This window comes from Ovis canadensis, chromosome 12 (genome assembly GCF_042477335.2).
Source record: "Ovis canadensis isolate MfBH-ARS-UI-01 breed Bighorn chromosome 12, ARS-UI_OviCan_v2, whole genome shotgun sequence".
Taxonomy (NCBI): domain Eukaryota; kingdom Metazoa; phylum Chordata; class Mammalia; order Artiodactyla; family Bovidae; genus Ovis; species Ovis canadensis.
Window position 1 is genome coordinate 50,441,765 of NC_091256.1, and position 11,818 is coordinate 50,453,582.

Below are 11,818 nucleotides of genomic sequence, written 5' to 3' on the forward strand. Positions count from 1 at the left end.
TCAGTTGCACCTAACTTGGAGTCAAAGAGAAATTTTACAAAATCCTCACGTCACCATGAACCAGATGTAGCCTCTGAATTTGCCTGCGCCTAGAAAGGCTATCACAACAGGATTTTCACCTGGACGAAATTCTCATTTACCAATCCTTTTCTCTAAGATCGACCCCTGATATTTTCCACCTTGTGATTACATTGCTTATCTGATCTCTTGCTGCCTTCTACTGTCCTTCATCTTAAAAAAAAATTTCCCCTGTCATATTGCTATATCAACTCCCTCTCCCCCTATGGAGATTTCACAACATTTATTGAAATCTTTGAAAATAACTGTCACAAAATCAGGGTTGGGAAACAAATACTCAAGTTATAAAGGTATGTGGCTCTGGTACTGTTCCCAGTTTTCCTGAATATGATTGCGTGAACATCATTCCATGGTACAAAATAATACAGGTTTGGAGTAGGCTCAAATGGCTCATACCTAGCACATGACTGGTAGCCAGGAAACGGCCCAGGAGCTGCTTACTATGCCACGTGATCTCTCATTTCCCTTGCATGTCTGCATGTTTTTTGTCTGATTTAAATTTGATTTTTGTGGGATTATTTTTGCATGCTCTTATTCGGATTTGTTTTCTGGTTTAAACATTGTTTTCTTCTTCCACATCTGTGTTTTTCTTTTTATTATTTTGTTTTGTTTTCACTAGGCGACCCCCTCCTGCAGTTCCTGGACGACCATCCTAACCCCCATCATTCATCTCCTTTTGTGTCCGACAACATGTCTATCTGTGGTATTTAAAAGCCTTTCATTTGCACTGTATGTCATATGTACAGAAAAACTTTTATTTTTGATCCATGTCTATAATAAAAACAAAGTTTATTCTATATAAAAAATGAAATGTGTTCTGTTTCTTTTTCTAAAGAAGATACAAGTTAAAGTAGGAGTTTGTTTCAACTAAAACCAGGTAAGGTGAAAAATACATAATTTGACCAGCAAAGGAGCTTCAATTGAAAATGACTGACTGATTTGAAGTTCTTAAAGCATTGTGATTTAGGATATTTGGTGGAGAATAGTAATCGATCTTCAGGTGAAATGTCTGTCCAATAGAAGAGTGAAAGATGAAGCAAAAATCCTGGGTGTCTAGAAAAGACACAGAGAACCAAATAAATTCAGTCTGCTCCCAGGAATCTCATTAATAATTATTATTGCACCAAGACATTTTGCACCAAGACATTTTGGAGGAGGAGAAGGGGACGACAGAGGATGAGATAATTATATGGCATCACCAACTCGATGGACATGCGTTTGAGCAAGCTCCGGGAGTTGGTGATGGACAGGGAAGCCTGGCATGCTGCGATTCATGGGGCCACAAAGAGTTGGACACGACTGAGCGACTGAACTGAACTGAACTGAAGCAACTGAACTAAAGACATTTTTTCCTATTTTCATTGTTTTTTAGGCAATAAAGTACATAAGATTATTTTAGATTATGGGAGAAATTTTTGGTCTGAAACATGTAAACCTCATATATTCTATTTGGCAAGTTCAGGGGAAAAAACATATCATTCGAGTAAAAGTACAAGGCAAAGCAATGTTGCCACATTGAGAAGATTCCTAATGATGTCAGTAAAGTACTGGAAGAACAAAATCTTTATGAGTTTTCAGGAAGAGAACTTTTTTTATACCTTAATCCTCAAATGATAATTTCAACACTGAAATTTTAAGCTATCATTAAAAACTAATCCCAAAGACTTACCCAAATAAAATGATTATTATTAACACACTATTGACTGGGAGATTTTTGTAGAAACTAATGTCTGTGGCTGGTGATTTGTTATATTAATGACTGTTGAAACACTCGGGACAATAATGCTTGGGTAACAAAAGATGAATTAATACGTCTGTGGTCAATAAGTTGTTATGGTAACATAGTTTATCCTGCCAAATATGTGATCTGAAGCCTTCCACTAAAGGCTTGAGATTTAATTCGGAGTTTTCTTTTTGAATATTTATTTTCTACATTAGAATTTTAAAGGATCCCCTCTTGGATCACTTCTCCATGTGCCTCGCTTTAGCACATGAAGAAAGAAGCTACAGGATGGGAAAGTAAAACACTTGATCAGGACTCTGTGTTCCACTCACTTCCTGGCTGATCTAGACAAGCACTGGAAAGGAGAGGCAGCTCAGGTGTGGGCAAGAACCACCTCAGTACAGCAATGAGGACCCTCGCTACCAATGTCCTTTCTCTGGGCCATAAAAATCTTTTTCAAGGACTACATGCTCCTCCCCAAAATGCAAAACCAGCTTATCTCTCAGGTGAAAATTTTCATCTTGCATGTTAATACATTAGTGTGTACTTGCATCACAGGTCCAGTGACTGAGAATCAGAACGCTGGTGACTAAGGAAATTCAAAGATACCAAAGCAGAGGATCAACCAAAGCTCAACTTTACCTCAAAGTAACTGAACTGATGCAGACTACCACACAGCTTGCAGTCTGTTGCCCTTCCTTTCACCTTCAGTCCAGACATTTAACTTTTTAAATCAGTATTCTTATTGTGTAACATTCTCATTTGACAGCATTCTCATCCCAACAGACCCAGAGTTCCCGGGTTATATCACACCACCTCCCCAAATACAAACAGGAAGGAGGTTGTCAACAGGAAGGTTTTCATCAATTCATTTCTTTTTTTAAGTGTTTGGTATTTTTCCACTGTCTTAATTTTGAACTTGTTTCTATGTGCAATGTTATACCATTTAGATGTTTAAAACTTAGATTGATCTGATGACCATGAGAACGTAAAGCTCAAGTCATAATTGAATAAAATGATTCCCTGGCAATCCTAATCCATCTCTTCAACCAACAGGTATGGCCCCATCCTCACATTAGACTGGTGAGAAGAAAGGGGACTGACGGGATGGGGTGGTGGATGTGGGAAGAAGCCTGGAGTAAAATTAAACTATTCAGAGGTTTGTTCATTTTTCTTTATTGTTCATACCATTTCTGTGTTTTATAATATATTCTTGCTCAGCTTTCCCACCCTCCTCACCCCTCAATATTGGACAGAGAGCTGAAGAAGTACAGTTCTTCAGAGGTGATTCAGGATCTTTGGGAGAAATAAACTATTATATCTTTAATACACATTCTTAAGTATTCCCATCCCTTCATTTATGTATCAAACATTTCTTGAATTTATAAGAATGTCCTAGTTGCTGGGAATATCAGAGACTTTAATAGTATAAAAGTAGCTGACAAAATAGGTAAATAAGAAATTCCAATATAAGCTATGACAGGATTAATTTTTGGACTTTTTTCCAGGGAGAACTGTTACTGACTTCCATGCTAAAGCAACTATTTGAATCCTAGAATCAGATTATCCACTTGACCCAAAGCCTGCTAGCATTCTAGAATGTGGTGATTTTGACCTCTGACAAAGAAATAACAGAACTCATTTCAGCCAATCAGAAACCTAACTTTTCATTTCTCATGGAATAGTGTAATAGAAGACTCTAAATCACATTAAGTGTGGGTTGAGGAAGACATAGTGGGATTGAAACTGAAGCAGTCTGTTGTTAACTTTGCTTTGGCTTCTAACAAGAAGGCTTTAGATTCAGAAGGTGTCCTGCATTGGTCTTCCACTGGACTCAGTGAGAGGAGTGAGAGTCCTCCAGCCTCCAGCTAGAAACTCCCAGACCACGCAAGAGATGGAGAAAAGAGAACTAAAGGTAGGGAAAAGTTAAAAAGAAAAGAAAAAAAAAAACTTGCCATACTCTCCTTAGAGATTTCCACTGGTAAGCCTTGGGAGCCACATGTACACTGAAGCATTTTTCAGCAAACATCCTCGAAGTTGAGAGCCAAGAAGGGATAAGGAGATAACCTCAGCTGTTCACATACAAACACAGACACCTTCAGTGGGTTTGGAGCTTGGACCCTTCAGTCCTTTTCATCCCTGAGTTTGAAAAAATACTGTACTTGCCAACATCTGTTTTATAACTCAGCACTAGGTATTTTTTTAACTCAGAAAATTATATTAGAATCTTTAGTCCAGTTTCATAGATTCTAAAATAAATCTTTGCAACTGTGAATCCATTTCAAAGACATGATCCTCATCCAGAGAGAAAAGATTGCTAAAAAACAAGAAAACCTCTATTGCCCTTTATAATCCTACAGAATCTATATCTGAATAAATCAGATGGAGCTCAAATGCTACCACACCCCTGTATGTTCCTCATTTAAATGGACACACTAGCTGCCTTCATTACCATAATATACATCTGTGTTTTTTTTTAATCTTTTTATTTTGTATAACCAATTAACAATGTTGTGATAGTTTCAGGTGACCAGCACAGGGACTCGGTCATGCATATACATGTATCCATTCTCCCCCAAACTTCATCCCATCCAAGCTGCCACATAACACTGAGCAGAGTTCCTTGTGCTATATGGTAGGTCCTTGTTGGCTATCCATTTAAATATAGCAGTGTGTACATGTCCAACCCAAACTCCTTAATTATCCCTTCCTCCCGTCCTTCCCTCCAATAAGTTCATTCTCCAAGTCTTTGAGCCTCTTTTTTGTTTTGTAAGTAAGTTTATTTGAATATACATCTGTATTTTGTTTTTTTATTTTTTAATACTATAAATTACTATTAGATCACAGTACTGTCAACATTTGAGATCAGATTAGGTGGTAGGTTGTTGGATGAGTCAAGGCTATAAACTGCTACTCTCATGGTGTTTTTAATCAAATCACATTTTATAGTACTTCTTATCAGATCCTGATCTCTCCACAGTTCACATCTTCAGTGATCCTCTTGAGGGGGCACACAGTAAAGACAGTCTTAGCAAGCCCCAGGGTCCAAAGAGATTATGATCCTCAAGATAGTAACACTGAAGTGGGTCCTCCCTCTCAAAACAGCTGCTAACAAAGGATATTTTTGAAGCTCCATATAACACAATGGAAAAACAAGTCTTTCAGATTCTTAAGGGCTCACTTTTCATCCTCCTCTCTGTGACTATATTTTAGAGGCAGCAAAGAGAAGTTAGTGCCAAGGAGACTGTTCCTCCTGCTGCATTTTTCTCTTTTAAAGACAGAAACACACTCAGCCTCAAACACAAAAGCTGCCTGGGGCCTAAAGATCTGTTTATTTTGCAACTTAGAAAGAGCAGGAGACCCGCAGTATTCTCACTGACCAGAGTCCAAGTGTTCTTGGGCTCTGCAAAAGGCCCCAGGGCCGTCCTGTAAGTGAGCTGGGAAAAGCAGGAGCAGCCCCCTAAGCTGGGGAAAGCTAGCTTTTCAGGGGACTGAGGGGACAGTACCTCTCGACCTCAGCTCTGGTAAATGTGCTCCACCACCCCTGCAAAAGTACAGTCAAGGGACTGGAGAGCTAGTCTGTTAGGGCACAAGACCTCGCTCAGGCTGATCCTGAAACCCAGGTGCCAGCCGCTGCTGGATGATGACAGAAAAGGCCATGCCTTTCTAAGGCTCTTCCTTGGGCACTCTTTCCCCTGTGTCATACTACAGGCTAGATGGCACCTGAACCGTGGTGTTGCTAGGCCCCTGGTGCCCAGCAGATGTTGGCCTGTGGGGAAGCAGAGCCTCCCTTGTCTCTGCGGAGTCTTCCTGTTAATCACAGTAACAGATCTGGGAAGAAAAGGACTTTTTGATTTGGCTGGTGATTGCTATTGTTCCCCAAGTAAATGAGCCAAAGTTAATTGCACCTGTGAGCTGTAAATCCTAAGCCAAAAGCAGTGGGCTGGTAAGCTAGCTCATTCCTACAGAACCTCAGCCATTTCTCCTCCGCCTCTGGCTGCAGCTAAGCTGGCCAGAGCCCTGTCAGTGGTCCGAGGAGCCGCCCTCCTCAGTCCTGATGGTTCCCAGGACCTTGGTCAAACCCTGGCTCTCACTTCAGCCCTGATCACGTTCCCCAAAATCAAACTTTCACTAGAAATGGCATGGCCCCACTGTTGGAAGTTTGCATGGTTCTCAGGAAATTAGTCATTAGCGCCCCACAAGGCTCTGGTCCATATGTTCATTCATCTACCAACCTTCAGTTCTTTCTCCCTTATCTCCTGATGATTTTAGCTCCTGTTTCACTGTCATTCTCCTGTCTTAATTCTTGGAGATTCCCACCTACCTGTAGGTGCTACTTCCAACACCCTACTCCCATCTCACTTCTCATTTCCTTAGACTTCACTCCTCCAATATCGCTGCCCTCCCCCCACCTCAGCTATTCACTTCCAAAGTCACAACCTTGTCTTTATCTTTTCTCCGGCCTTTACTTCCTGGCTTCCAAACCCCGTGAACCTCCAGTCCATAGAACTTTGCCCTGTCCTTCATCTCCCTGCTTTTCACCCTTCTTGAGGTTCATTCTCCTTCTTACTCAATTTAAATTCCATGGCCAATCATTATAATCATGCCCATGTATAATTACTGTTCTCCCTTGCCTTTCTCTCAATCTGATTAATCACCATCCTGGGTAAATTCAACTCCCCATCTGCTCTAGTTTGTGCTCATGTAGCTGTACAAGGTCAGCAAAACACACACACACACACACCCAACTTCACTTTAAATTCATGACTACCAGTCTCAAGTGAGCCCTTCCTTACTACTGCTCGGCATTTATACTAAAGCATCCCTAGTTCATCCACTCCCCCAGTGTACCAAACTGTTTCATATCCCCTCATTCCATCAGTTCCCTTCACTTTCACATCTCAGCTGATTCTTTGCCTCCTACTTCCCTGAGAGAATTGAAGCAATCAGAAAAGAACATCCACAGATTCCCATCACCTCATCTGTCCACTAGCCATCTACTCACTTACCTGCATCTGTATCTACACGTTATGCCTTCCCACTTGTTCCCAGAGACCAACTCTTCCTTCTCTTCCTGAAGCCAGTCCCTCCCCTGTGCAGTAGATCCCATCACCTCTCACTTGCTCAAGAACATGACCTCAGCAGTTAATTCTCCCCTTTCTCACATCAACTTTCTACTGTTTCATTTCCATCAATACACAAACATTCTCCCATCTTAAAAAAAGACATTTTCCTTGCCCTCACCTCCCTTCAGTTTCTGACCTATTTCCTGGTTCCCTTTTGATGCAAAACTTCCAGAGTTGCCTGTATTGCTGATCCGATTTCTCTTCTCTTGTTCTCTTAAACTTACTTCAAATAGGTTTCTATTCTCACCACTCCACAAATATATATATTAAGGGACACCAATCACCTCCTCCTAGCTAAATCCAATGATCAATGCTCAGTCCTTGCTTTCTTGATTTTTCAGATTTTGATCTAATCACAGTTGACCATCCCCTCTTCCTGAATCATTTGCACTTGGTTTCCAGGATTCTAAACTCTATCTTCCTCCTGCCTCAGTGGTTGTGCTTTCCAAATCTTTTTGTTTATTCTTCTCTCCAACATTTTACTTTGGATTTCTTAGTCCTCTTCTATATGAAATTCCTTCCTAGTGATGTCATCCAGTCACATAGCATTAAATGCCATTGATATACCAGCAAATCTTAAATTTATATCTCCATCCCATACATTGCTCCTGAAATTCAAACTCATATCCGCAACTCCTTACTCAGCATTTCATCTCGGGTGTCTACATTTCATACATGTCTACATGCCCCAAACTGAACTCCTGACCCTCCTCCCCAGAATCTTACCCCATATCTCCTGGGCCCCCATCTCAATGGATGCTGTCTCTATCTTTCAATTTGCTCAGGCCAAAACCCTCGAGTCTTTTATGATTCTTCTCTTGTGTTCATGCCCTCCGTCTAATATATTAGGAAGCTCTTGACTATACCTGCAAACTATATCCAGAAGGTGACTGTTTTCCACCACTTCCTTTGCTATCACTGTGGTCTGTGGCACCACCATATCCCCTGCTTGAGCCTCCTCTAACGCTTTCTGCTTCTACTCTTGCCCCACAGCATCCAGAATGAGCCTAGCCTCCCACATTCCCTTTCTGGCCTCCTCTTCTGCTTGCCTCGTTCACTTCATTTCGGCCACTCCTGGCTATTCCCCAAACACGTCATGCCTTCTTCTGTCTCTGCAGCGGCTCCTCCCTCTGCCTGGAATGCTTTTCCCCTGAGACCCTGGATAATTCCCTCACTTCCTTCCAAACCTTTTGCTAAATGTTACCTTTTCTGTGAGACCTACCCTGACCCCCTTATTGAATTCCATTGCTACTTTTTCCTTTTTTTTCAATAGTTTTATTACCTTCTGCTTATGTTTATCATCTGTCTCCTCTTGCTAGAATGTATGCTTCACTAGGTCAAGGAACTTGGTCTATTTTACTCCTATGTAGGTGTATCTCAAGCAGACAGAACAAGTGGTATCTGTCATATAGTTAGTGTTCAGTATTTGTTGAATGAATACATTTCTAAGGTTAAACATCATAAAATGTGAATGGTAGAAAGTGAATAGAAGTGGGCCTAGGTGGACAATAAATAGATATTGGGGAAGAGAATAAGGGATAAAGAGGGACTTGATAAAGCATTAAAAGCAACAGCCTACCAGTTAGCCCTGGATGCATTTCAAGACTTACATTGAATTTCATTATAAAACGGAGTATCAATAACTTCCACAAGATGGCACTATGTCCCAGGCCTATTTTCCTGCATTCGAAGAGTTTGAAATATTGTAAAATTGTGTGACTGGTGCCCTCTGCTGGCTTGCTTTTGTTTTTGTTTTGTTTTTGTTTTTTGACCTTGAGCCTTTGGTTTAAAGATGTAAGTGATGGGCTCCATATACTTCCTTGAACATGCTGTGTGAATTCTTAAATCCATAATTTAAGCCAGCTTCCCAAAAGCACACCCAAAAGTTTACAGTACTAGCACAGCATACAGGCATAACACTGGTATCAGTTTGATTGCCACAGAACCACTGTGGTGTGGGAACACTCAGATCCATGCACAGCATTCTAGCTACATACCAGTCACGCTCCACACCACAAAATCCAGCACACCTGCTGCCCTGGGCCTCAACCTCTCCTTGTTCCTTCCATCTCGACTACAATCCCTGGTACCATTTTGGAAGGATGGGCAAAACTGCCTTCCCATCCCTCTATCCTTGCTCTAGCTTGCCACCATCCCGCCTTACTTATAACTTATGGTAACAAGAAACAGAGCTGGGAGAAAGGAGTATAGCTTCTTATATAAGTTAAGTATTTGATAGGTTGGGCTTTTTTTTTAATTGGAGGATAATTACAAGGATTTTTATTTCAATGCTACTCTTCCCTTCCTCCCTCTACCAGCCACCCCCACACACACACCATAATTAATATTCCCTGGAAATTTAGATCATTGATATCCTACTTGGACCCTTTCAGTGTGGTATAAATTTAGAAGGCTGATTAGACTACATACTTAAGTGATGAGTAACTTTCTCAGGAATTGTCACATTAGGGCCTATTGGTCATTAAGCAGGCCTGCACCCCTATGCCAGCAGCAGCCCAAAGAAGCTGCCATATATGAGCTCATCACCCTTCAGGTGGCAATGCCTAAGGGTTTGGGATTTCTGAACATGTCCTTACAAGGCATTTATGGCTTTTTTATTTGCATCCCCCCACCCCACAACTTTTGGATCCCGTCTATATCCCTGGCTTGTGAAACATTTTGGACTTGCATGTAGAACGTTTATAAAATTTTTTGTCTTAAATTTTCTGTTCAAAGGTGTCTGTCCTAGAAGGGCTCCCCCAGTGGCTCTGCAGCAAAGACTCCACCTAACAATGCAGGAGACGTGGCAGGAGACGCAGGGTCAGGAAGACCCCCCTGGAGAAGGAAACGGCAACCCACTCCAGTATTCTCACCTGCAAAATCCCATGGACAGAGAGGAGCCTGGTGGGCTACACTCCATAGGGTCGCAAAAGAGTTGGACACAACTTAAACAACAAAAACCTTCCTATATAAGGCATGATTTGGTGAGCAAATAACATTCACTTTCGTCACTAACCATTTTATAGGCAATGACTGGATCTCTTTTGAGCCTTTCTTGCAGGCTGTGGTGGTTCTATGCTCTAATCTGGTTTCATAGGCCAGCCTCCTTTCCCTCAGATTCCTACCATTTTGGTTATTCCAGTTATCCTTCTGTGATCCTTTTCTAATTCCACTATAGCCTGGTTGTGAGGCAACCAATTCTGTACAAAGAATTCCAAACACAAAAGTGCTGGATTCTGTTTATATCTCAATAACCTCCTCGATAATGCCCAGAATTCTGAGCCAGTGTCCTCCAGATACTACATATGGAACTAAGGAGTTCGCCTGGGTGTACCACCTCAGGCACCTCGAACTTAACATGTCCCGTTCCTTTCTTATCTATTTCCAAACCTGTTCTCACTTCTGTTTTCTCATGGTATAGTTATTAGAAATACATCCACTCAAGGCAGAAGCCCTCCCAGTCATCCTCTTCCCCTTCTACCTTCCAACATGAATTTTCCAAGTTCTAAAACTCTCTCGTCAGAACCCTCACTTCCTTTGCCCACTGTCACCACCCTTAGTCTAGACTCTCTCATTTTTCACTATTGCCATGAAAGCTCCTCATGCTCAGCCTCTGTAGTTCAGTGTGAACACTGCTATTAGAATTTCACACACCATGGAAGTGTTAGGTGTGAATCCTAGATCCCCTTTTTTTTTTTAAACAAAAAATTTATTTACATTGGAGGATAACTGCTTTACAATATTGTATTGGTTTCTACCATACATCGGCATTAATCAGCCGTAGATGTACATATGTCCCCTCCCCCTTGAATCTCCCTTCCACCTCAGGTGGGAATCCTATATTCCTTTCCAAAAGCTCCTTCACTTGCCATTGACTCCAGGATCCAATAATTCAACGTACTCACCACTCTCAGACCTCAGCTTCTCTAGCTGCAGCCCTTCCATTCTGCGCTCCCCTCCACTGCCGAGAGGTATCAGGCCCTGTGCGCCTGGACATACATCCATCCTTCTACCCACAGATACCTCTTTTCTATCTGGATTGAATCTGCTGCCCCACCCTGTACCCTAATAGCCAACCCACGACACCCCACCCCCTGCCACCTCCCCTCTGAACTACAACCACGAAACTGAACAGGGTCAGGCCTTGGGTAATGCCGAATATTAGACAGTATGACAGAGCTGAGCATGACAGCACAGGCACGTTAAGTGACCCCACTGAGCAAGTGTTCTTCAGAGAGGTTCAAGTCTGTGGAACTTTCTGCTCACCAACATGGATGCAGTTGCTATGTGAGTTCCCTAAAGTTGATCATCAGAAACCCAATCAGATAAGGAAAATATATTAAGACATTAAAAAACAAAAACAATTTTACTTGATGTTTGGCAAAAACCAACACAATATTGTAAAGCAATTATCAAAAGTAAATTTAAAAACAATTTATACAACTCTTATTACATTCCACCACCAACCCCTATCTTGTTTCTGATGTGGACTATATAACAACCATGAGCCAATTCTGGTCAGTCAGGGCGTAGAGAGTAGTGTAGTGGTTACCTTGTTTGGACAGGGTGTGCTCTCCCAGTTCTCCAGCTGCCATTAGTCACACGAAGCATGCCAGCTCCACTTGCTCAGCCCAGGTATTGCTGACCTGAGCTAAAGGCTTTTGCCACGTTGTCTCCCAAACCATTTTTTGCTTGCTGAAATCCCAACCTACCCTCCAGGACTAAAGCTCAAGTGCTGTCTCCTCTAAAAAATATTTCATTACTCCAGCTCTCTTTGCCCTCCAGCCTCTTTGAATTCCCCCAACATTTTGCTTGTGTATTACGGTTCGTCATATACCCCTTGTAGTTAGTTAGTGGCATACAGGCTTCATTAAGAACTAAGTGGAAACGC

The 11,818-nt window shown here is 41.7% G+C and overlaps 1 protein-coding gene across 4 annotated transcripts in view; it reads left to right on the forward strand.

The window, feature by feature from the left end:
- The window catches only part of DNM3 (dynamin 3), a 638,181-nt gene extending 637,297 nt beyond the window's left edge, over window positions 1–884 (forward strand). For all 4 annotated transcript variants that reach the window (XM_069545637.1, XM_069545635.1, XM_069545641.1 and 1 more), the window contains one exon: window positions 698–884. Coding sequence is in view for 2 of the 4 variants with exons in the window: in XM_069545635.1 (XP_069401736.1) it covers window positions 698–734 (37 nt within the window). In the remaining 2 variants the exon portion in view is untranslated. The remainder of the gene's footprint in view (window positions 1–697) is intronic.
- Window positions 885–11,818: the final 10,934 nt, after the last annotated feature.